Source organism: Brachyistius frenatus, unplaced genomic scaffold, assembly GCF_029030835.1.
Source record: "Brachyistius frenatus isolate BFR_SWC_R1_liver_20210118 unplaced genomic scaffold, ASM2903083v1 Contig_13, whole genome shotgun sequence".
NCBI classification, from domain to species: domain Eukaryota; kingdom Metazoa; phylum Chordata; class Actinopteri; family Embiotocidae; genus Brachyistius; species Brachyistius frenatus.
Window position 1 is genome coordinate 5,780,001 of NW_027210612.1, and position 27,266 is coordinate 5,807,266.

At 42.5% G+C, this 27,266-nt stretch overlaps 1 protein-coding gene across 6 annotated transcripts in view; it reads right to left on the bottom strand.

The window, feature by feature from the left end:
* zbtb18 (zinc finger and BTB domain containing 18) overlaps positions 1–5,839 on the bottom strand; it is a 10,800-nt gene extending 4,961 nt beyond the window's left edge. The window contains exons 1-2 of one of the 6 annotated variants that reach the window (XM_069692958.1): positions 5,757–5,839; positions 1–386 (exon numbers count right to left, since the gene is read on the bottom strand). The exon at positions 1–386 is cut by the window's left edge and continues 4,961 nt beyond it. In XM_069692958.1, the coding sequence (XP_069549059.1) occupies positions 1–369 (369 nt within the window). In that variant the 5' untranslated portion in view covers positions 370–386; positions 5,757–5,839. Of the gene's footprint in view, positions 387–1,256; positions 1,521–1,552; positions 1,647–1,857; positions 2,115–3,386; positions 3,569–5,756 lie in introns of those variants that run through there. The other 5 variants (XM_069692962.1, XM_069692957.1, XM_069692960.1 and 2 more) reach the window with 5 other exon arrangements.
* Between the last annotated feature and the right edge of the window lie 21,427 nt (positions 5,840–27,266).

Consider the following 27,266-nt stretch of genomic DNA (forward strand, 5'->3'; position numbering starts at 1 on the left):
GGCCGTGGCCTTCTGCTTCAAGCGTTTCTTACACACCTTGACAATATCGTACATGTGCAAGTAGCTGGCCGCTGCCAGCACATCCTCCACGGGAAGGTCCTGGAACTGCAGCTTGCCCTCGTACATGAACTCCAGGAGCAGGGAAAAGGCCGGCGCTGTGACAATGTCGTTGTTGAGGTGCACCACGTCTCGCTTGTCCAGCTGGTCCTTGTAGAAAAGGTGAAAGTACATGCTGCAGGAGGCCAACACAGCACGGTGGGCGCGGAACTGAGCATCACCCACCAGCACCGTGGAGTCACACAGGAAGCCCTGGTGCCGCTGCTCGCTCAGACACTGGAGTAAATGTCTACTGTGGTCTGGGAACTCCATCCTGCCGTCCTCATAACCTGCGGCCACACAGACACAGAGACAAGAGTCAATGTTAGGGACATCTGATGAAGGTCTCAGCGTTCACGAAGTCTGACGTTACGTCTACAGTCGGGTTTTCAAAGGAGATTAACGAGGTTTTTTTTTAAGCACTTTGTGAAAAATGCTTAAATGAGAGTAAATACACAAAGGAAAAAAAAAAGGAGATAAAATCCAGACATCAAGCAAAACTAAACAAAAGACGATATTGAATGACAGACAGCAAATACGGAGAAAAAAAAGCGGATAAAAGTCAAGGTAAAATTTAAGCTGAGCGTTGAGATCGTAACAGTTGTTTTTTTTTTTTATCGTTACTTTGCCGTTTCTGTTAACAGCACGATTTCTGCAAACAAAATTATCTTATATAAGGCCAATTAAAAAAAACAACAACCCTGAGAAACACAGGAGAGAGGAGACAAACACACATATGGTATGAGCCGCTGCAAACAAACCAGAGAGGGAAAAACACGAGCAGACGAAAGACACATACGAGGCAGGTCAGTAAAAACAGAGAAAGCGACGTAAAATAAAACACACAAGAAGCTACTTGCAAAAAGACACACAAAAAAAAAAAAATGCAACTAAACGTGCAACACGAGTACCGAATATATTCAAAATTTGTTTATATTTCGACCTATACAAAACCTTTTTTTTTTTTTTTATAGTCGCAACATCAATAGAAATATTTCTAGTAAAGTCAAAGATGCATTCCTTCAAACAATACCAAATGTTCACTTTAATTCTATAATTATTTCATTTATCTAAACTAGATTTAAAAAAAAAAGGAAAATAGACGATCATTTCCATTTAAAAAGATATAATTTCAGGATAGCCACTACTTCAGTTTTTACCAGGAGGAAGACTTAATCTCAGCGACAGATTCTTCTACACTGTCTCTCCGTTCTCTCGCTCTGTATCTCTCTAACTCCTCTGCCTGCACTCCTGGATTGTCGCTGCTCCTACGCTGGTTATTTTTATTAACCCACTTTGGCCTGGCCTGGCACAGCCCTTTTAGGTAACCGGCTTTCAGCTGCACACACTGTCCTCACGTACAACACACACACACACACACACACACACACACACACACACACACGCACACACACACACACACATACATACATACATACACATAGTACCAGCCTACCTACCAACCACCTCCACAGGCTAAGTCGAGCAGGAAAACTGGCCAATTGAAATAGCACTGTCAAAAACAAAACAGCTTGTCCCTTGTTTAACCTCTGAGCGCCGGCTTTAGGTGTAAGATTAGACGGGGCAAAAAGACACAAAGACAGTAAATTTGCAGCAGTTCTCTGCAGGTATCCCCGGAAAAGAGCCGGCAGAATTGATCTAGTTTGAAAAAAAAAAAAAAAAAAAAAGATTACGATTAATTCGGCCAAATCTTTGACGAAGAGGAGGCGAAGAGGAAAATAAATCTGTAAAAAGTCCCACCTGTTAACCAAGTCGATTTGTGCTGCCTGAGAAAATACATTGGTCCCCGCTCTGCGCTGTGTTAACCAAAGCAGTTAAATCACCTCATTTGAATGAAGCTAAACCAAGAATGTCAGTGTGCGTGCGTGTGTGTGTGTGTGTGTGTGTGTGTGTGTGTGAGACTGTGTGTGCGTCTGCGTGTTGTGTATGTGTGTGTGTGCTCGCCCTCCGGCTCGTTCAGACTGCTTTTAATGAGGGGACTTACAGGGACAAGGGTGTACCACCTCCCAACCCAACCCCCCCCTCACCAGCCCACCCCAACACCCCAACCCCACCCTCCTGTCCAGCCAAACCCCTCTGCTACCTCCTCCTTACGCACACACACACACACACACACACACACACCATCCGTCACTCACAAACTCCTTCCCATCTGAATCTTACAAGGAGAAAAAAAATAAAAAATAAACCTGCACATCCGCCCCATAGTAGAAACTGCCCTGTTCCTCAACCCACCCCACCCACCACCACCCAGAAGAGAAGATTTACAATACAATCACTGTAAGTGCCCTGCTCGTCACAGCATCAATCCTAATCCTTAAAGATGGCTAAAAATAAAGACGGCGGTGGGGAGGGAGCCGTCGGCGGAGGCTCAGGAGGGCAGCAGCCCGTCACCCGGCCCACCCGGCTCACCCGGCCCGGCCAGCCGGCTCACGCAGGGGTCTGAGAGAAACACACACACAGAGGGGCAAGGGAGGGAGACGGGGCGAGGGAGAGGCTGGGACGGCCGTGGAGGGAGGCTTACCCACATCTGATCCAGCTGACGGGGGCCATATGGCAGCTGCTAGCCAGATAAAGAGATTAAGACTAGGAGGGAGTGCGATTACAGCTGTCTAGCCAATTCAGGCAGCTCAAATCTGCAACTTCTAAATTAGTCTCCTCTACTCCAGCCGACAGGAGGGGGAAAAAGTGGGCAGCGTAGACCGCACATGCTTTCAAGTAATTTTACAGCGCATTAGAATTAACGGAAAGAAAAGAAAAAAAAAGATTAGATAACTGCGATTAAATAATTACACATTTTATTTTTTGCTACTTTTTTTTCCCTCTTTTGCAAACTAAAATTTCCTTATTTTCTTCCCTCAAATTGAACAAATCAGCATTACTTTTAACAACGTTTTGACTCGTAGTGTAATGAACGAGCGGAGATACACGAGAGCTATTTTTTCACTTTGCTGCTAATTAACAAGTGTCCAAACAAAATGCCTGACAACACAAATAGGAAACAGGGGCAGCAGCAGAATGCAGCTCCCTGGACTACAAACTAAAAACACAGCAGAGTGTTCCCAGACTGCAATTACCCCTCAGACAAGGCAGCACCAACTACCTCTGCCGTTTACTAGAGAAGCATTCACCAGCAGTTTCACACAGTTCTCACACTGGTTTGACACACAGCAGATCCCCACAACAAAACAAAATAACTACTCCACAACCCCGGACTCTCTTGCTCTATTCACCCGCACACATACATACACGTACACACAAAACGATACCTGCAGCAGTATGCATCAACTTGATTAACTCCACTGTAGCAGAATAGCCTGGGCTCTCTGGCTGGGAATGGCTGTGTATCTCTCTCTCTCTCTCTTTCTCTCTCTCTCTCTCTTCCTCTGTCTTCCTCGCTCGCTCTCTCTCTGAATCAATGAGTGGGTAGGAGAGGAGAGAAGAAGAAGAAGAAGAAGAAGAAGAAGAAGAAGAAGAGGGAGGCAGGCAGGCAAAAAAAAAAAAAAAAAAAAAAAACGCTGTTCAAACTGCGAGGGACAGATGCAAAGTGGAGGAGATGTTGGAGGGGGAACGAGATACCACCTCCCTCCTCCTCTTCTTCCTCCTCCTCCTCCTCCTAACTGGCGCTGATCGGCAGCCACAAACACATACACGGCGTGCACACGCGCGCGCGCGCACACACACACACACACACACAGCACACTAACTCTCCCAGGCTGCCGCTGAGACTCACAATAAAGGACTGGGGAGGGGTGGAGGCGGTGGAGGGATGGAGGAGGAGGAGGAGGTGGGGTGGATGGCAGCCTGTCAGCTGCTCTGACATCATCCTCAGATGGAGATGCTACCTCCAGCTGTGCTCTTTCTACAGCCATATGCTGCCTCCTCTACACTCCTGCCACCAGACTCCTCTTTCATTCTACCAACACCGCACAACTTTGTCTCTCTTTCTCCCCCTTTTTTTTTTTTTTTCGCTCTCCCTGGGAAAAAAAAAAAGAAAAAAAGAAACACAGGTCTACAAACTGCAGTGCTGTTTTAGTTTTGTTTTAAATATAAGCGAGTTTACTCTCTAAATCATTAAACCACAAACCGCCCACTGCTACCAAAACTGTCAGGAAAAGGGAAAGTTCATTCAGAGTAAAAAACTTTATTCTTCTTCCCGGCGTTGTGAATTATTATTATTATTTTTAAATGCACCTCTGTCTTTCTCTCCGTGTCCTTCCAGTAACCATAAACAAAGGCCAGCACAGCACATTTGCAACTGACAGACGCACGCAGCTGATATTGTTTTCCACTTCTTTACGGTTCAGCGCTGCTGCCTCGTCTTGTATTCATTCACTCATCCATCCATCCATCTTTCTATCCATCCATCCCCCCCCCCACCCACTGCCCAGACCCTTCAGACAAAAAAAAAACAAAAAAAATGAAATGAGGAAACAATGGGAATAAGTCATAAAGAAAGAACTCAGTGAGTGCAAGTCCCAAACAAAAGGTAGACAAGACTTTAATGAGCCGGGAGAAAAACTTATTACAACAGCTTTATTTCGCTTTCGTTTTGGGAAAAGTGTGCACGTTTGGTGCGTGTGAATGCACTCAGCTGTTCATATTTTAGTCCGGCACATTTAATAAAAGTTTTCACAGACGAATACATCTAATAAAGTTGTATTAAATGAATGCAGCGCGTCGGTGGCGCGATTACATATCAGTTCAAAGTCGCAGGTGCACATAAACGTCGAGATAAATTATATGGATATTTGTTTGTTTTTTTAAATTCCTGTTCATGTGCACGCAAAATTAAAGACTCGGCAAATATTTATAACAAATATTTCTGAGTAAAAATCTGTAAAAAAAAAAAAAAAAAAAAAAAAAGGTGCCAAACCTCCAGCTCAATAACAACGCAGATGTAAAGTGGGAAACTTGTAATTAACTTCACTGCTGGAGTTTTTTTGTTGTTTTGTTTTTGTTTGCATCTTTAATTACAGTTTTCGAAAGTCTTTCATTTGAAATCATTTCGACTTTACTGCTGTGACAGTGCTATACCCAGAACCAGGACTCGGAGAAGTAAACACCGAGACCAATAGGTTTGTTGTAAATTAAGACAAATTACACGGTTTAAGTTGATTTTTTTTTTCTTTTTCTTTTCTTAAAAGCAGCCTACCGTGTTTAGACGCGTTGCCCCGGAGGAAGGAGGAGGACAAAATAGCTATAAAAGTGTAAGGCTGTTAAAGACACTCGCCGAACAACACCAGAAGACTGCAATTAAATGTCTTATTATCAGAAGACACAACAAAAACACGAAAGACCGGGAGGAGGGGACACACACACACACACACACACACACACTGGACCCACGCAGCTAGCTATAGCCCGATCGCGGCTAACAAAAGTACGGCGGACGGGCTCCATTATGGAGCTATTTACAGTTGTCCGGAAGGCCCCGGTGCTATGACAACAGCTGCTAAAACAGCGCGCGGAGCTCCGGCTAACATAGCAACTATTCGTGCGTGGAGACAACACAGTCATGCTAAGAAAGGTTTAGCTACTTTTTCCTCCGTAACCAACCCTCCCTCTCTCCCTCTCTCCCTCCCCGTCCCGAGCCTCCCTTTAATCGGACTCCCGGTGTATTAAGAGGCAGCACTTACAGTCAACAATGTCCAACGTCTTCCCCGCTTCCTCCGTCCAATCCCCCTCTTCTTCTTCTTTTTTTTTTTTTTCTTTTTGTTGTTGTTGTTGTTTTTTTGTGTGTGTGTGTGTGTGTTTTTTTTTGTTGTTGTTTGTTTTCCTCTTCGGAGTCAAAACTAGAATGACTTTGGACTAATTTCCATAACAGGCTTTTGCCGGAGCGAGCAGGCGGAGACGAAAGGAGGAGGGGACCGGGGGAGTCTTAAAGCACTCTGCGGCGGCCAGATGTTTCCGAGCTTGTTGCTGCTCAACTCGAGCTGAAGGGAGAGAGGAGAAAAAAAAAAAAAAAAAAAAAAAAAAAAAGAAAAGGAGGCGAGTTGACTGGCACGGCACGGAAGCCAATGGTGCCGGCGAGGAGGAAAGTGAAGGCAAATTGGAAGCGGCCCTCTCGCGGAGGAGAGGGAGGGATATGTCTTCTTCTCTCGTCGGCGGAGGTTGACACCGGGCAACGACAGCAGCGGCGGCGGCGGCGGCGGCGGCGGCGCACAGCGAGGAGGCAGGAAAGAAGAAGCTGGGCCAAGCCGACTGGTTCTGCGAAGTCGGTGAGGCGGACTGGCGCAGCGGAGAGCGAGAGAGAGTGGCGAGCGGGCGCGGTGCGCTCTGGGTACTGTAGTCAAGCCGGAGCCGGGAGGAGATGGGGAGGGAGGGGGGGAGGAGGAGGAGCTGACGTGAGCAGGTGCACCACCTTGACGAGAAAAAAAAAAAAAGAAGCCTTGTTGGTTTCCAGCGGTGCTGGATAATAGCCTACTTAACATGTAATTTCTTGAATAACAATAGCACATTGCCAGGGCTTAATCAGTGGCATAGAAAAGCTGCATCACTTCTAGAGTGGTGTTATGACTTTATAAAGATGCAATAAATGGTTTGTGATCACTATGAAGCAGTTGTAAACAAATCTAAAGTTGTTTTTTTTTCTTTTTTTTTCTTTTCTGCATTTGTAAACAGCCATACCTTCTTAGGTGGAGACTGTTGTACGCTTTAAACACACAGTGAATGATAATACTGTTATACACAGTTAAAACATACTTATAGGATAAGTTTAAATAGTTGGAAAATACCGTACATTAATAAACAGCTGCTCTGAGCTCCATTAAAGTCGGGTCAAAACCATTTATTTAATGTTTATATAGTAATTACAGGGGTCTAAAGTAAACAACAGCATGTTGGTTTTCCTCTCAATGACTCCTAAACCTGTAGTCTTTTTTTGACAAAGTGGGGGAAAGCACAGGTGCATTAATGATAGCTCAGTTCTTTTAAGTGTCCCAGTAAGTCATGATAATAAACTAAAGTGGTGAGGCAAAATGTCTGCTGTGAAAAAAGGTTATCGGTTTCTATAAGAAGCAAATCCTCAAAAACCTTTTCCGACAAAAAAAGCCCACTTAATTTCATAAAACAGCAGGGAACTGTTGTTTTTAAAAACTGTTACTTACATTTTTGGTTCGCCCACTACTGAGAAATCCCTACAAGCAAACTAAACTAAACAAGCAGTTTGAAGAGCTACTGTAAACATGATCTCAAGTGATGCTCTTAGTTTTACATTGATAAACAACTGATGAATGAATTAACTGTAACAAGAATCTACAGATTCATCAATGATTAAAAATGTGTTTGATGCATCAGTTTGTCTGCAGTCACCATCTATACAGTTACATTATAAAACACACCAAACACTCAATCTAAACTTACAATCCAGTTACTTGATCAGATTGACCCACAAGTTTACCTCCTCCTTTGAAAGCGTGCATCTGTATTTCAACTTTAGGCAAAGAGTTGACAAACTGGAGACTGTCTTGCTCTTTCACAGGAGCTACCTTTATTTTTTTTTAGAAAAGTGACTACACCTCTGTGCTCCAGGTAGCTGAGTTTGTAAACAAAACATGCTGTCGATCTTCACGCATGAAGCACTAATAGTAAAATATGACTGTGGGACTAGTCTGATTGTCTGAAGCTCTGTGAGTAGTAGAAACAAACCCTCAGTGACCACAGGATGTAGTGGAAATGTTTGTTTTCCATTTATTTATACTTCTCTTAAACGCTAATTTGTCACCATAAACAAATTGAGTCTTCGGGACAAAAACAAAAACAAACGAAAGGAGTAACAAGGAAGGTGATGTCATTCTTTTGAAAATGACTAATTTAGGCCAAGCAGTGGCTTTGCATACAAAATGGGGCGATCAGGCCTCCCAGTGTCTCTCCTGAGAGACACATGACTGGCACCGAGTGACCTATGACTTGTTGAATAACTCTGCGGCTTTTTGTGGCAAGACCTGTTTAACCTGTAAGTTGCGGTTTACAATAAACAGGCTGCTGCATGCATTCACATCAGCGTCGCTCTGTTCCTCCTCTGGCAGATGAGTAAAAAAAAAAGAAAAAATCAAGCAGCTCATTTTGTTTATCACTCCTCATCACGGGACCTCACAGCTTATCTACAGCCTTATGTGAGATTGTATTTTTCTCATACATCTGCCCGTGTTTGGTTTTTATTCCTATTTCGTGATGAATGCATTTTAGCAGTGTGAATCGCTGCAGAGATATTTGGCCTGTAAGTTTCCTGCGCGACACCAAATCTAGGACACAGAGCACCGTCATTTGTTTAGGCCTCTTTCTCCCTGTCCAGAAAAAAGACACCCTCACTTGCTCCAGTCGGGGACTTAAAGGGAGCCCAGATACACAAAAAAAACAACTAGTTAATTGTGTTGTAACGAGCTGAACTCGTATCCTAGACAGACAAAAGAAATGATTACATTTATAAAATACCACCAATCGGATGTTTCACTCGGCTTTAACAAGTTTTTAAAGTCCTCTCAGATGTGGGTCACTGGGACAAAAACCTTTATCAAATGTCTTTCTGTCACGAGAGCCTTGACATGAAAAAGTTTGGGCAGCCCTGGTTGCCCGAGCGAGTCCGCGGGCCTATTTGCATCTCCTAAACCTGTCCCACTAAACTAATTGGCGTTACTAATAGATGGCTGGATGAACTGCAGAGCTGTATGGTAATGAATTCACACGATCTGGTGTCATAGCTGAAGGACTTGTTAAAATGCAAATGAATGATGACCCTGTTATGTGTCTATCAATTTGGGGATCCATGTTACCAGCGCATTACAATGAGCCCCTTGTTCATGCTGGAAAATACAATTAGGCCCACGGGAAGGAACAGTTCAACAAGGGGCCTGTACAGAAAATTGGATTTGAGGGTGGACTTTGGGAACTATTAGCTAATTTGAGTGATAAATATACATAAAGCAGTCCAACCATTTTGGGGGTAATTGCAGATTTCAGTGAATGTCCTATTTAGAATTATTCCTTTCTGTGCAAAGATGTGAAGTGTTGGAGGACTCGCCTCTCTGTCAGATGGTGTCTTTTGTAGCTCCTGTATGTGAATACTGTAAAGAGAAAGATGCACTTCACATAACCTTGAATGCTCTGAAATCGGCTCTGTGTGTGTCTCTGAGTGTGAACGCCTCAAGAGATTTCTGTGCAATTTAAAAAAATAAAAATACAAAAAAAAACTTCTTTCACCTTTCCTGTGTTTGCCCCTCTGATCCACATATTGTTTTGCCACCGACAGATGCCAGAATACATGTGTGCGCACGGGAGCCAAAAAAAAAAAAAAAGCTTATAAAGACTGAGAGTTTGAAATTATGTGCATCGTACGAACGTTTCATCCTCCCTACGGCTCAAAACTAAAGACAAAGCAGAAGGTAGGCTGGACAAAAAAAACAAAACATAAGAAGACTAATATGCAGAGCACAGCTTATATCTATGCATGTGTATGTCTACAGCAAAAGTTTTTGTTTATGTTTAGTTCTCTTTTTCGACTTAAAACTGAAAGGAAATTAAATGTACTCATCCACATATAGTCTCACATACAGTGAGGGAAGACATTCCTCTAATCTTCAAAAACTGTCACAACAGTACAAACAGTTGTTTCCCATAAATATGAATTCAACAGTACACGTTTAGGAAAATTAAATAGAGCCAAACTAATTTGAGCATGTGTGTCGTTTTAGAGTAAATACAGCAGTGTTTTGAGCGGATTTTCTACTCTCCACCTCTGGAGGTCGCTGTAGATCCCATGTTTTACACTCCAATTCTCTCTCTATTCAATTCAGCTCAGTGAATCTTTGCTGGCATCATATTTCATTTAAAAGGAATATGAAAGGAAATAAAAGATATAGAGTTATGTACAAGGAATAAAACAAGAAGTAACAAGAAGTGAGCTCCTAAATAAAGTGAGAAATATTCAAAATTATATATATTAAAAAAAGCAGAATATTATCAGGATACCCTATATAAAATGAAATAATAATGTGTTCTTATTTAATCTTTTTCAGATTTTTACATAATTTATTTTACACTTCCTTGACTTACAGTTGTTGCAGTGCTCCCAGTGCTAATTGTTTCACTGTATTTGTGGCATCTTTTTCCCACTAAAGTGTTTGATGGCAGCATTCAGCTTTTTATTTCAGCCCCCTGAAGCAGACAGTCCTGAGTGGAGCTTTATTTTATTTTAATTTTTTGTCTGAAGCACAGAAAAAGCATTTTGTAAATCTGGCAGAAGAAGCGATTCAGTGAACACCTCTAGCCATACCTGAGATATTACGACTGTATGCTTCACAGGTTCTGGCTTTCGTTGCCAGCATTAATTACATTTTGCTTGTCAACGTCTTTTTATAGTCAAAGCTTTTCAACACAGACAGCTGTTTGAAAACAACTCTTCAGCACCACTAAAATGCAAAATACATGGTATCTCAAGGTATTTAGGTGAAAATACATTTAATGTATTGATGCCTTCTGTATCTTGATTTATTTTCTGTCACTAATATTTCTCTCTATGGACATAAAAATAATATGCCATCTGTTGCCATGCAGCTTGCTGTGAATCTGACCTTAACGTTATTGGTAAATTTGGGGATGAAGACATTTAATCTTATTTGCTCTCATTGTAAGTTTCTCTAAATGAATATGAGCAAAGGGCTTTAAGTGAAAATGTTAATTTGCTGAGATTTCCCGTCTGGTAAATTGTTCAGCTCAGTTTCAAAGCAGCAGGGGGCCAAAATAATTAAATAAACACATAAAAAGAAGCTCACGGTGAAAATAGAGTACGCAGCACCCAAGATCATTATCTCACTTCCTTTGACAATGTCTTGAGCGACTCTTGCAGACTATAAATTAGTACACCAGTTTTGGTACGAGACGCTCCACCTGTATTTTCATTTCTTCTTGTAAAGACTCAGCTGGTGTGATGGACACTCAGACAACTTCCTGTCCATCTATCAATCCATCCAGGAGCCTCCCAAACCCACAACGGGCAGCGGTCCTCCACAGCTCGTCCCAAGGCTTCCCTCATCATGCCCATAATGGAGGCATGCAAGAGGGGAGACACTCTGGGAGACACTGGCTGGCTGTCAGAGGGAGAGGAAGGGAAGGGGGGTGCAGACAGATGTTTGAATCTCAGCCCCGGGGCAGATGAGATTAAGCCGTCCTCCAAGGCAAAGACTGAAACAGAAAGATAGGGAACGAAAGGAAAGCAATATCTATTAGTACAACTGGCTGCCCTCTTTCCTCTCTGCATCCCAAACAGCTTGATCCTCTCTTTTTTCTTGCAGAGGTGTGCAACATATCCAAACCCATTATAAGTTCCTGGATCAAGCTGCACCTGTAAAAAAAAAGAAAAAGTAAGTTTGAGAAATTTGCCTAAGTGTAAAAAAAACACTTGATGAGGGTTAGGCACCATGAACTGTATATAAAAATGGATGTATCTTCCAGGTCTGTAAGGTAAAGCCAATGAGGATATGCCTTGCAACATGTCCTGGGGCCACTAGGGGCTGGCTCCAAGAAGCCTTTGGCTCTATAGACTCCCATTCAGAAAGAGTCACTTCTCTCATTAACTATAAAGTCAATAAATTATTTCTGTAGTCGGGTTTCTGCTAAAGGTAGGCGGGCGATGCGTCCTTGTGTTCTTAGTCAGATTACCTCAGATCATCCAAATATGGTCATTTCAGGCTCCAAAAAAACCCATGATGGGACAAAATACCAAACTCAAGGCTTCAACAACGTGAGTTCACAGCGGACATCGACACAATAAACTGCCACTTGTTAGTGAAGAAGAATTCTAATGCAGACACTATTCTTTGATTACTCACAACCTGAATGTTCGTACTAATTTTGATGCAGTTTGAATCTACATGTGAATATGGTGTTTTGTTAATGTCAACTGTCTGCAGAAGTCATGATCTCATGAACACCACCTGTATAAATGTTTCATTCTTTCACATTTTTTGGGTCAGCTTACCTTCCCAGACCTGCACTGTTTCTGCAAAGCTCACCATATATCGATATATCATTACACCCCAACTACAGCAAACTTTGGGACGGGACTTTGGGTGATTTCTTCAACATTACACACCAAAACCACTTAGTCAGGGTTAGGAAAATATTTTTTTGAAGAAATCCTTATTGTTGTCCCGAATACAAATCTTCTCTCCAATGCAAAAGTCCTGGGTTTGATCCTAATTGATTTAGCACTTCTGTACTTTGTCACATCACCTCTGTCACATCACGAGGCGAGGCAAAACGTAACACTAATACGATATCGTCTCGTGGACTGAAGTTTATCACACGCTTTGGCGATGACTGCCAGTTAAGGTTGTAATATGACAAAGCAACAAGCAGGCCGAGAAGTTCTAATCATTTCAGTTGTAGAAAAAAAAATAACAGCAGATACATTTCACATTCAAGATTTGTAGCATGACAAAATTACAACTCAACAGTAATTTCTCTATTGGAAAATTAACATTTTAACAGACAATTAACAACAAGACGTATTCAGAGATTCAAGAAGAGGAAAATATTGGATGAAAATCAAATTGAAACACACTTTACACCATACTTTAACTACATAGTCAACACAAACTTTTTTGTCAGTGTCAAAACGTCCAAGAAACACTCGAGCAACTTTGTTTCAGCTGACAGTGGGAGGAAGTCCGTCCATACAGTTTAATGGTTTGATCATCTGGCCCAGTGTGGCTGCTGTTGTAGGCGGTCTGGAATACAGCCATTTTGACTGAGTGTAAAATATTCATGAACTATCAATGGTAGCCCATCTGACTGGCTGGGGAACAGCTGCTGGGTCTCTGTGCCTCTAGAGGTGCAGCATCTGTCCATTTGAGGAAAGTGAATATGTGTGTTGGTGTGTGTGGATGCTAGCGTTTACATGTGTGTTTCTGTGTGCATGTGTGTGTGTTCATGTCTCAGGGGGACTAGACATCAGGAGAAACAACTGTGTATTTAACTTGCTTATCTCCAGATGGTGGGGGATCATTTTAGGGATGATCAAAAAGGAAGACTCAGTTTTATCAGGATCTGCACTTGTCAATCAAATATCACTCTCATATACACACACACACACACACACACACACACACACACACACACACACACACACACACACACACACACACACACACACACACACACACACACACACACACACACACACACACACACACACACACACACACACACACACACACACACACACACACACACACACACGAGGCAAGCAGCCCTGGTGCAGCCGTCCCTGCTGTGTGTGTGAAGTGTTGAAGGGAGTGTGTCTTTTGTACATCTGAAGCCATTCTATACATATCTGTTTGTGTCTCAGCATCAGCACATCACAGCCTTGCAGTATGTGTGTGTGTGTGTGTGTGTGTGTGTGTGTGTGTGTGTGTGTGTGTGTGTGTGTGTGTGTGTGTGTGTGTGTGTGTGTGTGTGTGTGTGTGTGTGTGTGTGTGTGTGTGCGCGCGCAAGATTCACACCCGTTCGTGTGAAGCTCACAGAGAGCTGTGCAGCTTTGGCTGTGGCTGTATGATGGACATCTGGAAGCTAAATTGGTTAATGGCGCCTCCAAGCCAACAGCCAGCCGGCCGTCCCCTCGCTGAGAGAGAGAGGCGTGTGTATGTGTGTGTGTGTGTGTGTGTGTGTGTGTGTGTGTGTGTGTGTGTGTGTGTGTGTGTGTGTGTGTGTGTGTGTGTGTGTGTGTGTGTGTGTAGTAGGGCTAGGGCTAGAGTGGTCAGGATTCTACATCTGGCCAGCTGTCCTGCCACAGACGAACACCCCTGCTGGACATTTGAAGGGTTTTACCTTCCAAATTCATTTTTTTTGTGTTGTCTTCAGAGTATACTCCAAACAAAATCAAATTTGTTTTGTTCGCACGGGGCAAACTGCCACGTTCGAGACCATAAGGAGGCCTGCCGTTTAGCTCTGATCACCACACCACTCTCCACTGACGCAAGCCGCTGAGTTAAACTGGTTTAAATGTGTCTGTAAATTCACTGTACTTGTATTTCACTTCTGCATTGATAACATTTTATCGTAAACATAAAACAGAATAAACAGAGGAAGAATATGATGTAACACTTCCCTGTAGGTTATATGAGCACTACAAAAGCGGTCAGTGGCTGACAGGGCTTTGTGGCCACTCTGGCTGAAGAGGAGTTCGTCGATGAAGTTTCGTTACAACATCCACAGTTAAAAAAATTAAAATATTAGAATTTGTTCTTAAGTCTTACTTTTGAGAATAGTTAGGTCATGGTTTGTCATCCTGCTTGAACACGTGACAACAGTCACATGTCTAAAGGCCAGGTATAGAGATGGTCTGGCTCCCTGCAGCTGCATTGTGTCCAGGCACATACAAACAATATGAGAGAGAGGGACAAACACTAACATGCACAGAGCTTTAAATAAACACAGACGTGGCAGATGCAGCCCAGTCCAGTCCAACAATGCAGCAGTGTGATCCTCCTCAAATCTTTACTATAAGATCTCGGCGCTCATGTTGAAATGAAATGAGCTACTGTGGCCTCTGTTCTGTTCTGTTTGTCTGTCTGTCTGTCTGTCTACCCGCCTGCCTGTCTGTCTCTCTACAGTCCAGATGTCAGAGGAACTAGCCAACAGCTGCGGCAGGAAATGAGCCCCCAGGCAGTGAAAAGGCTAATACACTTCCACACAGAGGAGAGAGACCAAAACAAAACATGGGCGAACACAAGCACATATGCACAAAGACAACTCAGAAAAAGCCGGTGAATGACAGAAACTGTGCAGAGGTTGACACTTAAGGTTTACATGCCTCTTTCTTGAGGCCAAAGCAAAGTCTTTGCATGTGTGTTTGTTTGTACCTGTGCTCCTCACAGTATATGGATTCTCACTGGTATGTTAGTATGCCTGTGACAGTATTCATGTGTCTTTCTTTCCCCTCTGGTTTCATTCATTTTTTGCTTAAATTGTGTGTGTGTGTATGGGCGATTGTGTGCCAGCCTGCCAGCCTGCCTGCCACAGCGCCAGCCCCCCAGCCAGCGGGAACATTTGCCTTGTGGCTCCAATTCCCAGGAATGTCTAACCTGCGCCAGCTGTTGAGAACATGTTACCTGTGCCAACAATGCGCTGGCTCTGCCCACCACATCACCTACCATTCTGTCTCCATCTGGGTGGGAGATTGGATTTGTGTGTGTATTTGTTTGTCTGCAGCTTACTGTATCTTTAACTCTTCCCACATCTGTATTTGTATTTGCATCTGTCTGCATGAATGCACAGCCTCTTTCATGTGTAGCGTGCACGGTGCCAATGTGTATATAAATGTATGTGTATATATGTGTGTGTGTGTGTGTGTGTGTGTGTGTGTGTGTGTGTGTGTGTGTGTGTGTGTGTGTGTGTGTGTGTGTGTGTGTGTGTGTGTGTGTGTGTGTGTGTCTGTGTGTGTGTGTGTGTGCGTGTGTGTGTCTCTCCATCTGTATGTGCTGGGGCTCTCTTGCCTGCATCTGGAGCAGCATTGAAGTGGCTTTCCAACAAGGCCAATGGCGGCCAGCCTGCCAAACAGCCCAGATGTTAGTTCTGTAAGCCTTAGGCTAAATGGAGGGAGCCACACTCTCATTATTCAGGACGAGTAAATTGCAACTGCTTTTTTTTTTTTTCAGCAGAAGAGAAAAAGAGAGATGACATGAAAGACTAAAAGAAGGGGAGTGAGAGAAAGAGGAATCAGATGAAAGAGAGAAGTCATTTGATGTGATTCTTGCTATAAACCTGTTAATCTTGCTGACAGAACAATTAAAACATAAATAAATAATATGAAATGCCACTTTAATGGGATAACAGCCTCTGCAGGTTGAATTTCACACAATATAGGTTCAAACTAAAACCTGTGGCTCCCTGAAGGGAAGGAAATTCATCTTAGTTTTGGTCAACATATCTATTAGTTCTAACCAAGTTACTGACTGAGTTCTGAGTCATATATATAGTGATTATGCTTCTATATTTGTATGTAATGTGCTTTAATCCTCTGTGTGCCTCTGGATCTCCCTTTGTCCCACTCTCTTTGGTGAACCTGCCGTGGCGGCTCTGTGACTGACGGGCAGCAGGTGAGCCTGTTTCTGGCCACCTTAATAATTCAAATCCATTATTCATTCTGCTTTCAGCTCTGTTTCGGTCTCCACCACATCCTCTTCAGCTGATAAATGTTCTACTCTGTTCAGCTGCTGTTTGGTGTTTTCTACAACCAAAGAGCTTCCTGTTGAGGCTGAGGATGATGCTCTTGTGAGAGGAAACCAAAACAGTAAATTTGTGGCCCAACCAAAACAAAAAGTGGAAGGATTCTCTGAGACATTACAAGTGACCCCTTTGACTCCTTCGTATGCATAGTAACCAGATACACATCGAAACAAAAGAAAATGGCATCAGAAATTAATTCTGTTGACTTGTGATCAGGTTATTGGGAGGTCACCCTCTGTCCTCTCTGCGAGCTCTAAAGCCAGCGTTTTCCAAACAAACAAAAAGCTGATGTCCCTCCATAAACAGGAGAGCAGTTTGGAAATGAAAACACAACATGTTCCATCAAACAGTGGGATGCAATTAGCTTGATCATCTGGACGGGTGTAGCTGTGATGTTGGGACAGATTTAACGGTATGTGTGTGTGTGTGTGTGTGTGTGTGTGTGTGTGTGTGTGTGTGTGTGTGTGTGTGTGTGTGTGTGTGTGTGTGTGTGTGTGTGTGTGTGTGTGTGTGTGTGTGTGTGTGTGTGATTGTGCTATGGTAACCACAGAGGTGGCATCTGCGAGGCCGTTTTAGCTTTGTTTGTGAGATCCATGTGTGTGGACTTCCACAGGGCTTAGAGAATACACCCCCCATATGGTGAGCTGTCACTGGGGCAGCATGATGCAGCCCTCCCCTGTGTGGGACCTCCAGCCAGCCATCAGACTGACCGAGTAAACAACAACTGGACATGGACATGGAATGTTGTATTTTTCTTTTTTTTTGGATAGGATATTATCTCCTAAATCTGTGACGAAAGACCACAAATGACATCAGTATAATCCATTTCTCACATGAATTACCTCGGTCATATGTCAGTATTTATAACTCAGTGATATCCCCAAATCTGTTTATCCTTTTTGGAAAGCAATGTTTTTGTCAACAAACTCCATTTAGGCCCCAATTGGAAAGATTTGACTTATAAATGAGGTCAAAACTGCAGCAACATTATAGTATAGAGAACAACTTTAATATTAGACCGACGTGTTTTGGCTTATGTCTTTCAGGTTCAACAAGAAACACATTACAAAAAGTCTTAAATAGGCCAGGTATGGAACAGGAGAAAAAAAAAATATAAAAGATTAAATATAAAGGACAACCAAGTGTGTACAGTGAACGCTCGCTATAACGCGGTTCACCTTTCACGGTCTCGCTGCTTCACGGATTTGCATCGTGCATTGAAATCACATTACGACTATATGTAACGTAGATATATTTAATGTCCAGTTCTATCTATTTCAATTGTAAAATAAAGGTTACTACTTCACGGATTTCGCCTATCACGGTTTCTATTTGGAACGTAACCCCCGCGAAAAACGAGGGTTCACTGTACAGCCAAACACACATCAACCAACACGCTAATTAAAGATTAAAGTTGTTGTTGGAGTTTTGACCTCTGTTAATTCTTTTCCTTCATTGGCAGTCAGTGACGTTGTGCCAGAAAACCCCTATCCTACTTCTAAATGATTTCACAGGAATTAAATGTTTATGACTGATGGCTGTCAGATGTTACTGATACAAGTGAGCTGTCTTAAAATGGCACAGCAATGATAATGATAAAAATAAGAATAAGAAAAAGAAAAGAAAAGAAAAGAGACAAGAAGAGACATAAGAAGAAATACAGCACAGCAGTGATGGTTGTATCTTCCCCACGTTAGTCTGCAGCTTTCTATCAAACCCGGCATACGACACATTTGGGAAATGCAAATTGCTGAGAGACATCTCCTCCCATGACAGATATCTCTCTCACATCTGTCTCTCTCTTCCTGCACACAGATGTTGCACAGCAGTTTGTTCAGAGAAGGAGAAGAAGATTCCTCCTGTGGCCCCCCAAGGAGTGTGTAGCCTGGGGAAAATCACATTTACACATAAACTGCTAATGTGTCTCTGTGAGCAAGGTTGTGTGTGTGGAGACAAAAGAGAAAGTAAGACAGGGAGAGAGAGTGTGTCATACAAAGGAGGTACTGGAGGACCAGAAGTAGGATGTGGCAGGATTAGAAACTGGGGGTCCTTGGGGGCCATCAGAAGCTTCAAAAGTGTGTGTGTGTGTGTGTGTGTGTGTGTGTGTGTGTGTGTGTGTGTGTGTGTGTGTGTGTGTGTGTGTGTGTGTGTGTGTGTGTGTGTGTGTGTGTGTGTGTGTGTGTGTGTGTGTGTGTGGGAGGGGAGTTACTGCTGCTCTATCCTCTGGCTGTACTCAAACTGTGTGTGTTTTTGATGTTGATCTCACCCAGTTGTTGGAAAGCCAAACACAGTCTGTGCACCCAGATGTTGACAGATGTGCTGTGCACAACCTAACTTCCTCTGAAATTCACGCACACTGTGACACACACACACACACACACACACACACACACACACACACACACACACACACACACACACACACACACACACACACACACACACACACACACACACACACACACACACACACACACACACACACACACAGAGAGAGACAGATGAGAGACAGTGACACACATCCTTCCTATGGGCCCACTAGAGACAGTCCTCCTGGCTTGCATGCAGTATTCTGCAAATACCGCAATATTTCCTAAAACCAATCTTGGCCCCAGTAGTACTCCAGATGTTCTATAACTGACTAAAACACACAGAATGTGTCTCATACAGATGTGTTTACTTCAGGCTCAGAGAAGGACAGAGGGGATGACAGGCAGAATGCAGCTCTCCCTAGTGGTCTGAAGTGGATCTCACAAATGCAGCTGTGCACATGCAGAGAGGATGTAAGTAACCGACTGGGATGGTTTAGAGTGGTGGGACAAATAGTATGCATCTGTCACAGGTTGAGCTGGTGGTGATGTTTTCAGGTTTCAGCTGTTATTTTTCATTCGGCTCTGTTCTGTCTCATTCTATTTGTTGTATTTCATCCTGTCCGATGCCCCTCTGGTCGTTATACTCCATTATAAACTCAGTCTGCTGTATAATGTCTTCTGTGTTTACTAATGTGCATGACATAATGGCCTTTTATACAGCTGTATACCAATACTAAACCAATATAATACAATGCAAAGAGGAAGTACTCATATCGTGTTATACTGCTCGGTGGACTTTTGTAAATATGCCACCAGTTATAGATTACATATAAAATCCCAGAACAAGTGATTTCAAATCTTATGCATTTCTTTATAACATTAAATATTTATTAGGAATAATTCAACAATCAAACTTAAAGTGGTAAAAAACATCCAAATGTATTATTTTCTAAGAATTTAAATCAGTTAATTTTCTTCGTTAAGACTGTAATGGTGTGGTTTTGATCAGATGCCATCAATGATGTCATCAGAGTTTGAGTTAAATGTTGCTTTTTCATAATTGGCACTTGGATGTATAGAAAAATCAGTATAGAAATATCTTACATGAAATAAACTTTGGCAGAAAATCTTTTTGTTTATAGTGAGAGACTAATTTAGAAACTAGATGTCAAGCTCCTTTAAGCATCTGTATGTGACTAAAAAAGAAGGGTCAGCACAGGTTTACAGAGAATGACATAACGGGCAACATAATCATTTATTTTAGACAGTCTGCGGGGGAAAAAAAGCCTCATATTGTGAATGCTTGTGAATCTTATTTCTAACACATTATGTAAGTACGATGTGTTCAGCCACATTTCAAGGTCGCATCTCAGCAATGGCAGCCCTCCTCTGGAACAAAAACAGATCAAAAGTCTCCCCTCCCGCTCACTCTGTCATCCTCCCACTGCTTCATTGATTCAACCGCTGAGCAGGATCTGCACTGATGGCGCCCAGAGGAACTCCAGCATGCAGCTGGAAGAGCAGCGAGAGAGAAAGTGTGTGTTTGTGTGTGTGTGACACAGAGAGAGACACAGATAGACTGAGATTTCATATTTCATGTCACATAGTGGAGAGCCTGGAGATGTTTGTGCCACTGAAAGTAGGATGGGGTTTCTGGCTGCCCCGTTGCCTCATGCAGGTAACATCTGTCCATAATACAGTTTTCCTCCTGTTCACTCGCAGCATTTCTCACAGCTGACAGTGACAGGAAATAATAAATATAAGGCAACATACAAGTGAACAAACCGCCTCGTCTAACTCCTCTCAGTTTGTCCAGCCAACCTGCAAACAAACAGCCTCGTCCTGAAATATGCAGTCTCATTCTGCCGAGAGCTTATGACGTTGGTGCCAAGCCTGACCTGAGCAGTACATCAAGAGCCTTTGCTTTGTAGCTCAGCTCTCGCTTTATCACCATGGTGCAAAATGATTCCCACATTACTGAGGCAGCTGCCGCTAAGCAGCGGTCAATCACATAATTGCTTTTACCCTCACTCATAAATAATCCCGCCGTCACATGCTGTCAGAGATACTGGAAATACAACTTGCTGACGTAGAAGCTGCTCATTGATTTCATCTCGGTGGGAGTTTCAGAAATAATTTGGGTTCACAAAACTCCAAGCTGAGATTCTTAAATAAGTTATTTATCATTAACATGTTATCAGATTTAAAAGGCAGTCTATGTATTGTTATTATAGCATGAAATTACAACTGTATAAGAGATTCAAATGAGCATTGTTCAGAAGGGTAAGATGTGTTTTAAAAGCAGTGTAGTATTAGCAGAGATTTATAGAAATTAAGATTCATCCAGTATTTATCATTCTATAGTGAAAAGAGGATAAGTATACTCCAAAAAAGAGATGTCATGAGATGTAAATTTGACGCTTTCAGACAGATGTTTATTCACTGCAGTCTACATTGTGAATATGTATAATATTATTAAGCTGGGACTGAGATTATAATAAAGAGCAAGTTTCATATATACCAGTTTTTGAAAGCCAAATGTAAGTTTTTTTGCAAAGGCAAACAGGCAAGCATTTCACCATAATGTGTGACATTGTTCTATATATTCCAAGCTCCACTAGCTCTAAGCGATATACAATAATGCTGAATTTTCGGTTGTGATCATTCATTGTAGATTGCAGATTTCCACGTTAATGAAGAGGTTATTGTAGAATTATTGTCACTCTTGTAAAGTTAATCATAATCTGTTTCCACACCTCTGTCCCCGAGCCCTTCATTTTAGAGCAGAGCAGCTGCACAGTGCTGAGCAACCTGAGAAACAGGCTGCTCCAACCTGGGGGTAGAGGCATGTACGCAAGGAAGGGTGGGGGTAGAGGACAATTTCAGTGTGTGTTCTCTGTGTGTGTTGGAGGGTCAGGGGACAGGGTGATTTGGGGGGAGGAGTTCAAACCTGTCTGTACATGAGCAGAAGGTATCCATAAACACGCGCACACACACACGCACACACACACACACACACACACACACACACGCACACACACACACACACACACACACACGCACACACACACACACACACACACACACACACACACACACACACACACACACACACACACACACACACACACACACACACACACACACACACACACACACACACACACACACACACACACACACACACCGCATATGTGAATGCGTGAACATATGCACGGATGCAGGCACAGATAGACACGTATGCACAGACAAACAAGCACGCTCGAAACTCCCCTTCTCGTTTACACAAAAGACACAAGTTGAACACACTCAGTTTGCTTAGGTGCATTGAAATATTTCTAAACTATTATCATCATCACATACAGGCGGTGGACAAAATAATAGGAACAGTTTTACAGTGTGGTGTGATCAATGCAATAAATGCTGCTGCTGTGGCTGTGGCTGTTGACTTTGTTGCCAATGTGTCAGAGGGGTTTGAATTGAATATTATTGAAACTTTTGTAGTTTTGGGGGTTGCACTGAACTGCAGTAGATATTCCATATATTTTGTCCACCCCTGTTTAAAATATATAAAGTGGAGTCAGGCTGAGATTTTAGAGGAGTACATCTTTTAAATATGTGATGTGTAATATTGACACAAGTAAAAAAATATGAACAAGAATTTGTTTATTAGTTTTCAGGACTGTGGTTTCAGGCAGGGACATTATGCCTAACTGAGACATATTGTACATTTGTGATTAACTGACTGCCAATTATTCAAAATTATTCACTTTCACTCCTCATCACTTCATCAGCATGAAATCTGAAGCAACAACAACATAACACACGGACAAACATGAGTTCATGGGCTGGAGCCTTGTTTAAAAATAAAAATAAATGTTATCTGGTCATCTGGTAATCCGCACATTATATTTCACACCTGATTGCAAAATAGGTGACCCAGAACAGGAGAGAGAGCAGAGCAAAGCAGAGCAGAGCCATGCTGGACCATACTGGCTCCCAAGCTGTCCCGCTGTACAGCACACCTTCAACACCGTGGCTGCAGCTGCTCTGTCCTGTCTCGTGTGTGCATGTGTACGTGCATGTGTGTCTGCTCTTTTGTGTACGTATCCCCTGCACAGGGTCTGTTTGACCGCAGCTGTCCCTACCTCTATGCGGGTCTCTGGGGCAAGGCTGACCTCTCTCTCCTGAAGCCACTTCAAAGAGACCAGGGATGGGCTGAAGGGGCACGCGGGGTGCCAGGCCGGCCAGCACGGCTGCTGCTTCCTTGGGCTTTGGGAGCTGGGGAGCTGGGGCTGGAGTTAAGGTAGGAGTGGGTTGGGTGTGTGGCAGGAGGGGAAGGGAATCACAAACAAGGGGCGGTGGAGGAGCGGCAGGAGGGCAGAGACAGGACCTGGGGGCCACCGTTGCACTGGGGGTCCCGATGGAAAACACAGATTGCAAGACACGCACGCCCATGCAGAGCGAGATGGGCTGAAGAACAGAAACACCTCAAGCGATCATACAATCAAGTTTAACAGCCCTGACATTAATGTATTTCTAAAGCTTAACAAAATAAAATCATTACCGGTAAAATGTAGAACAAGAGGTGTAAAACAGAAGAAAAACAAAGGAAGGAAAGGAAAGAAAATTAAACAAGAGAGGCGAAGAGGAAAGAAAACGATAGAGGGAAAGCAAAGATATTAAAGATTCAAGAAATGGACTCCTTAGCAGAAAAATGTTCAAAGGTGAAGTGAAATGAAAATATTAGAAAAGGAAATTCAACTCTATGGTTGTTTTGTAGGTGTTATAGTCTTGGCATTACACTGTGAAGTGTCCTCTTATTTTTAGCACCACTATCGACATGGCTCTACTCTTTGAAGCGTTGGCTACGAATTTTGTAGATATTGATGGTTTCCAGAAGACGAAGGATGAAGAATTTGGTGCACGCGTTCTTGTCCCTCTTAGGATGAATTGCAATAACATTTGTAAACCTTTTACTTTTCATTTAGCACCATCATCAAGTCAATATTTTACTTCGTCTTATACTTCATGACTAAACACCAGCAAAGCAAATCACATCCTCATCAGTGTAAGCACTTATTTTTGTTATGATATTTATGTAAGTTACCACATTAACATGTTAAACTAAAACGGTGAACAGTGTCAACATTAATCACTGTGACACTTTGGCTTGAAGCACCACTTTTCAGCCTCACAGAGCCACTAGCACGGCTGTTTCCTGGTATTTTGTTCCACCCCCCTGAATATTCACTCACATTCTTTCTTTTACTTACGATCCTTATTGTATGCAATATTATTACAGACACCTTCCTCCACCACACATCTCACATCATCTATTATAAAGATTTTCTTCCTCTTTCACACACGGAAATGTAACGTACACTATGCGGTGCACTTGTGTGAGAGATCACGCACTGCTGAGCAAAACATACCTCGAGGATCCCACCTTAACGTGTTGCTTCGCCACAGCTGATCTGACTGACTGGACAGATTCGCTCTTCCACAGCAAAGATTGTTCATAATGATGCCTTGAGGGAGCTCCAAACTAATACAGCTACAGAACAATGCGCTGATTACAAGATCACTGTTTATCCAAGTCCCAATTTAAATGAAGGTCATGTAGAGAATAACGTCACTGCCAATATGCTGAAAATTAGAAAACACAAGTATATTCCCTTTTTGTTCCTTTAGCCCATACCTTATAAAATATGTATTTGTATTTGACCCACATTTGCATTTTACTGCTTACTTATTTTCCGTTTTATTTATAACCCTTCAAACATGCCTTCTCCACATTATAGCATATGGATGTGGGAAGTGACTCTACAGGCCTAAATCAACCATTAAGTCACAGTGACTGTAAATATGTTTCAAAAGGGTGCCATTAAAAGACAACACAGTTAGAGGAACATGAGAGGAAGTTGAGTTATCAAACAGCAGGTTCGGCGGGTCAAAAACAAGTGGCCCATAAGAACTTAGATTCTATGTGGGTAAACATCTGTCCAACAAGAAGCCTTATAATGCAACAGATGCTGACTGCAATCATCTTGATCTGAGGTGATTATCATTCTTCTTCTTATTATTATTATTAGGGCCCGAGCACCAATGGTGCGAAAGCCCTATTGTTCTTCAAGGAATTATTATTCCGTGTTATTATTATTCTCCGTAAACAACTGCATTTTTGGAGACTTTATCATGTTCAAAAACTCATGAAAGTTGGTACATGCGTCTCACCTGGCGAATTTTTTTTAATTTTAGTGGAGTCGTGAGTGGCCGTGGCCAAATGACAAATCACATTATCTTCCTGTAATGTGTAGTGTATGCAAAACTATTTCAATTTCTCCAAACATTTCAACTTCACTAAAAGTTGAATCACCATCAACAGGCCAAGGTGGAATCTGAACCATTAATAGCAACCTTGTTGAAGTAGAATCTTTTACCTGTTGAGTTAACCAGACTGCCGGTTGAGTCGCTGGAGGCTCTGAGTGAACAACGTGAAACTCTTTCTCCTGCCGTGATTCGTCCTCCGGCGCCGAAGAAAGTCCAGTGGTCTACGACACCGCCTCAGAGCTGGAAGCAACCTCAACCGCCAAGGTTCACGCAGGGCGAGACCTCCTAAGGTGAGTCCCTCTAAGTGTAAGCCACCCGGTTCTCAGAGGGCAAGTCCCTCTAAGGGGAGTCCCCTTAAGGGTAAGCTACACGGGTTCATGCTTTGCATTCACACTAATACCAAACGAAAGGTCAACAACAATAACTTAAATCTTCTTGGATTTCTGTCCAAACTACCACAAACTTTATCCCCCAAAATCCCATTAATACATTTTCATGCTATGGTATGACACAGTGGTGCAGTGGTTAGAGCAGTTCCTTCACAGTGAGAAGTAACAGGGTTCAATCCCCACTTGAGGCATGCATGTCAGTTCAGAAAAAGGTCATACTCCAAAAAGTGATTAAAAAAAGTCATACACCATGTCAACCTGCTGGATCCCCTACGTGCGAAGGCCCACATATCACTCCTTGCAGTTTTAATTATTATTATTAATATCAATGTAGAGTGATATGGTTTGACCCAGAGGATGGGATCACTGTTAAATTTTGTGGTGACTTTAATTTTGCCCAAATGATTATTGTGGTAATCCTCTGCTCAGCGACTCCTCCAGCGCCACCAGTGTTTTAACTTATGCAATATCTCCTTGTTGGATTGACAGTATTTTGCACAGATATTCAACAGTGTATCCAAATGATCCCCGCTTTTTCCCGGAGTGCCACCATGAGGTCGGCATTTGTGGTGTTGAGTGAAACGTCTCAACAGCTATGGATCGCTTTAAAATCTGGGGCAGACATTTGTCCACCTCAGAGTGAACTGTAAGAAACTCTGGTGAGCTCTACATTTTCAATGAAGTGTCATCATCAGATTTATGAAAAATACTTACAAAAGTAATTCATTTTGCAAGCATGTGTTCAGTTCATGCAAACATGAGTAGTCTCTTTTAGACTCCTATTCTCGTATAACCAGCTGCAATTTTTTTGTTCCAAAAATGTACCCTGAGAATATTATGCCACGTTCCAGTAATGTTTTCAGCAGGAACTTTTTTTTTACCTAGAGTTCTCTAAAACATTTTGTGTTGATGTTCTAAATTTTTTTTTTTTTTTTATAACATTAACAGAACATTATGCCCTAATTCTTAATATGTTTTCAGTGCCAGTTTTTTTTTTTTTTTAATGTTCCCAGATTGTTATTATTTTAGAGTAGAATAACATACTTGAAAAACATTATACAAATGTTTTTAAAAAGAAAAGAAAATAATCCTGGAACATTAATCATTTTTAGAGGGTATATTCATATTTGTCTACAAATAAATCTGTATAATTCTTGTGCTAATTCAAATCGGACTGTTATTTTAATATTATTTCATGTCATGTTTTTGCAACAGTGAAGGACTAACATTTTATTTGCGAGCTGAAGTTGCTGACTGACTCTAAGTTGTTTGAATGTGTGTGTGTGTGTGTGTGTGTGTGTGTGTGTGTGTGTGTGTGTGTGTGTGTGTGTGTGTGTGTGTGTGTGTGTGTGTGCGTGTGCGTGTGTGTGTGTGTGTCACAGGGACACGTCTGGCCACAGCAATGACAACAGAAGGGCTCCCCTGTGTTGCCTTTTTCCTTTTCAAGCTGTCTCTTTGCCCCCACCTCCGTTAACCCACCTCCACCCCCCCACCCCCCATCACACACAACACACACACACACACACCTTCCCTTGCTGCTGGTTTCTGCCCATGCTCCCCCCTCTGCACCGAGGGCTGTGAGCAAAAGGCCAGCTGATGGCAATACGTGTATGAGTGTTGAGGGAGGTCAGAGCAGTACACATACATTATCTGACACGCTTGGTCCACCTGTGTCTGCACTCTGTGCCCAGCCAGGGCCCCATACCTAAACCTTCTGCCGCTGCAGGCCAGCTCCACACACCGTTTGGGGAGACAGATAGAGAGGAGAAAAAAGAAAGAGCAGATGATGGAGGGCGTTATTGTGCCAGAAAGCAAACAAATTATGATTCTACTTTTAAATTGACATGAATATTTCTTTCTCAACTCTGAAATGTGGGAAAATTAATCG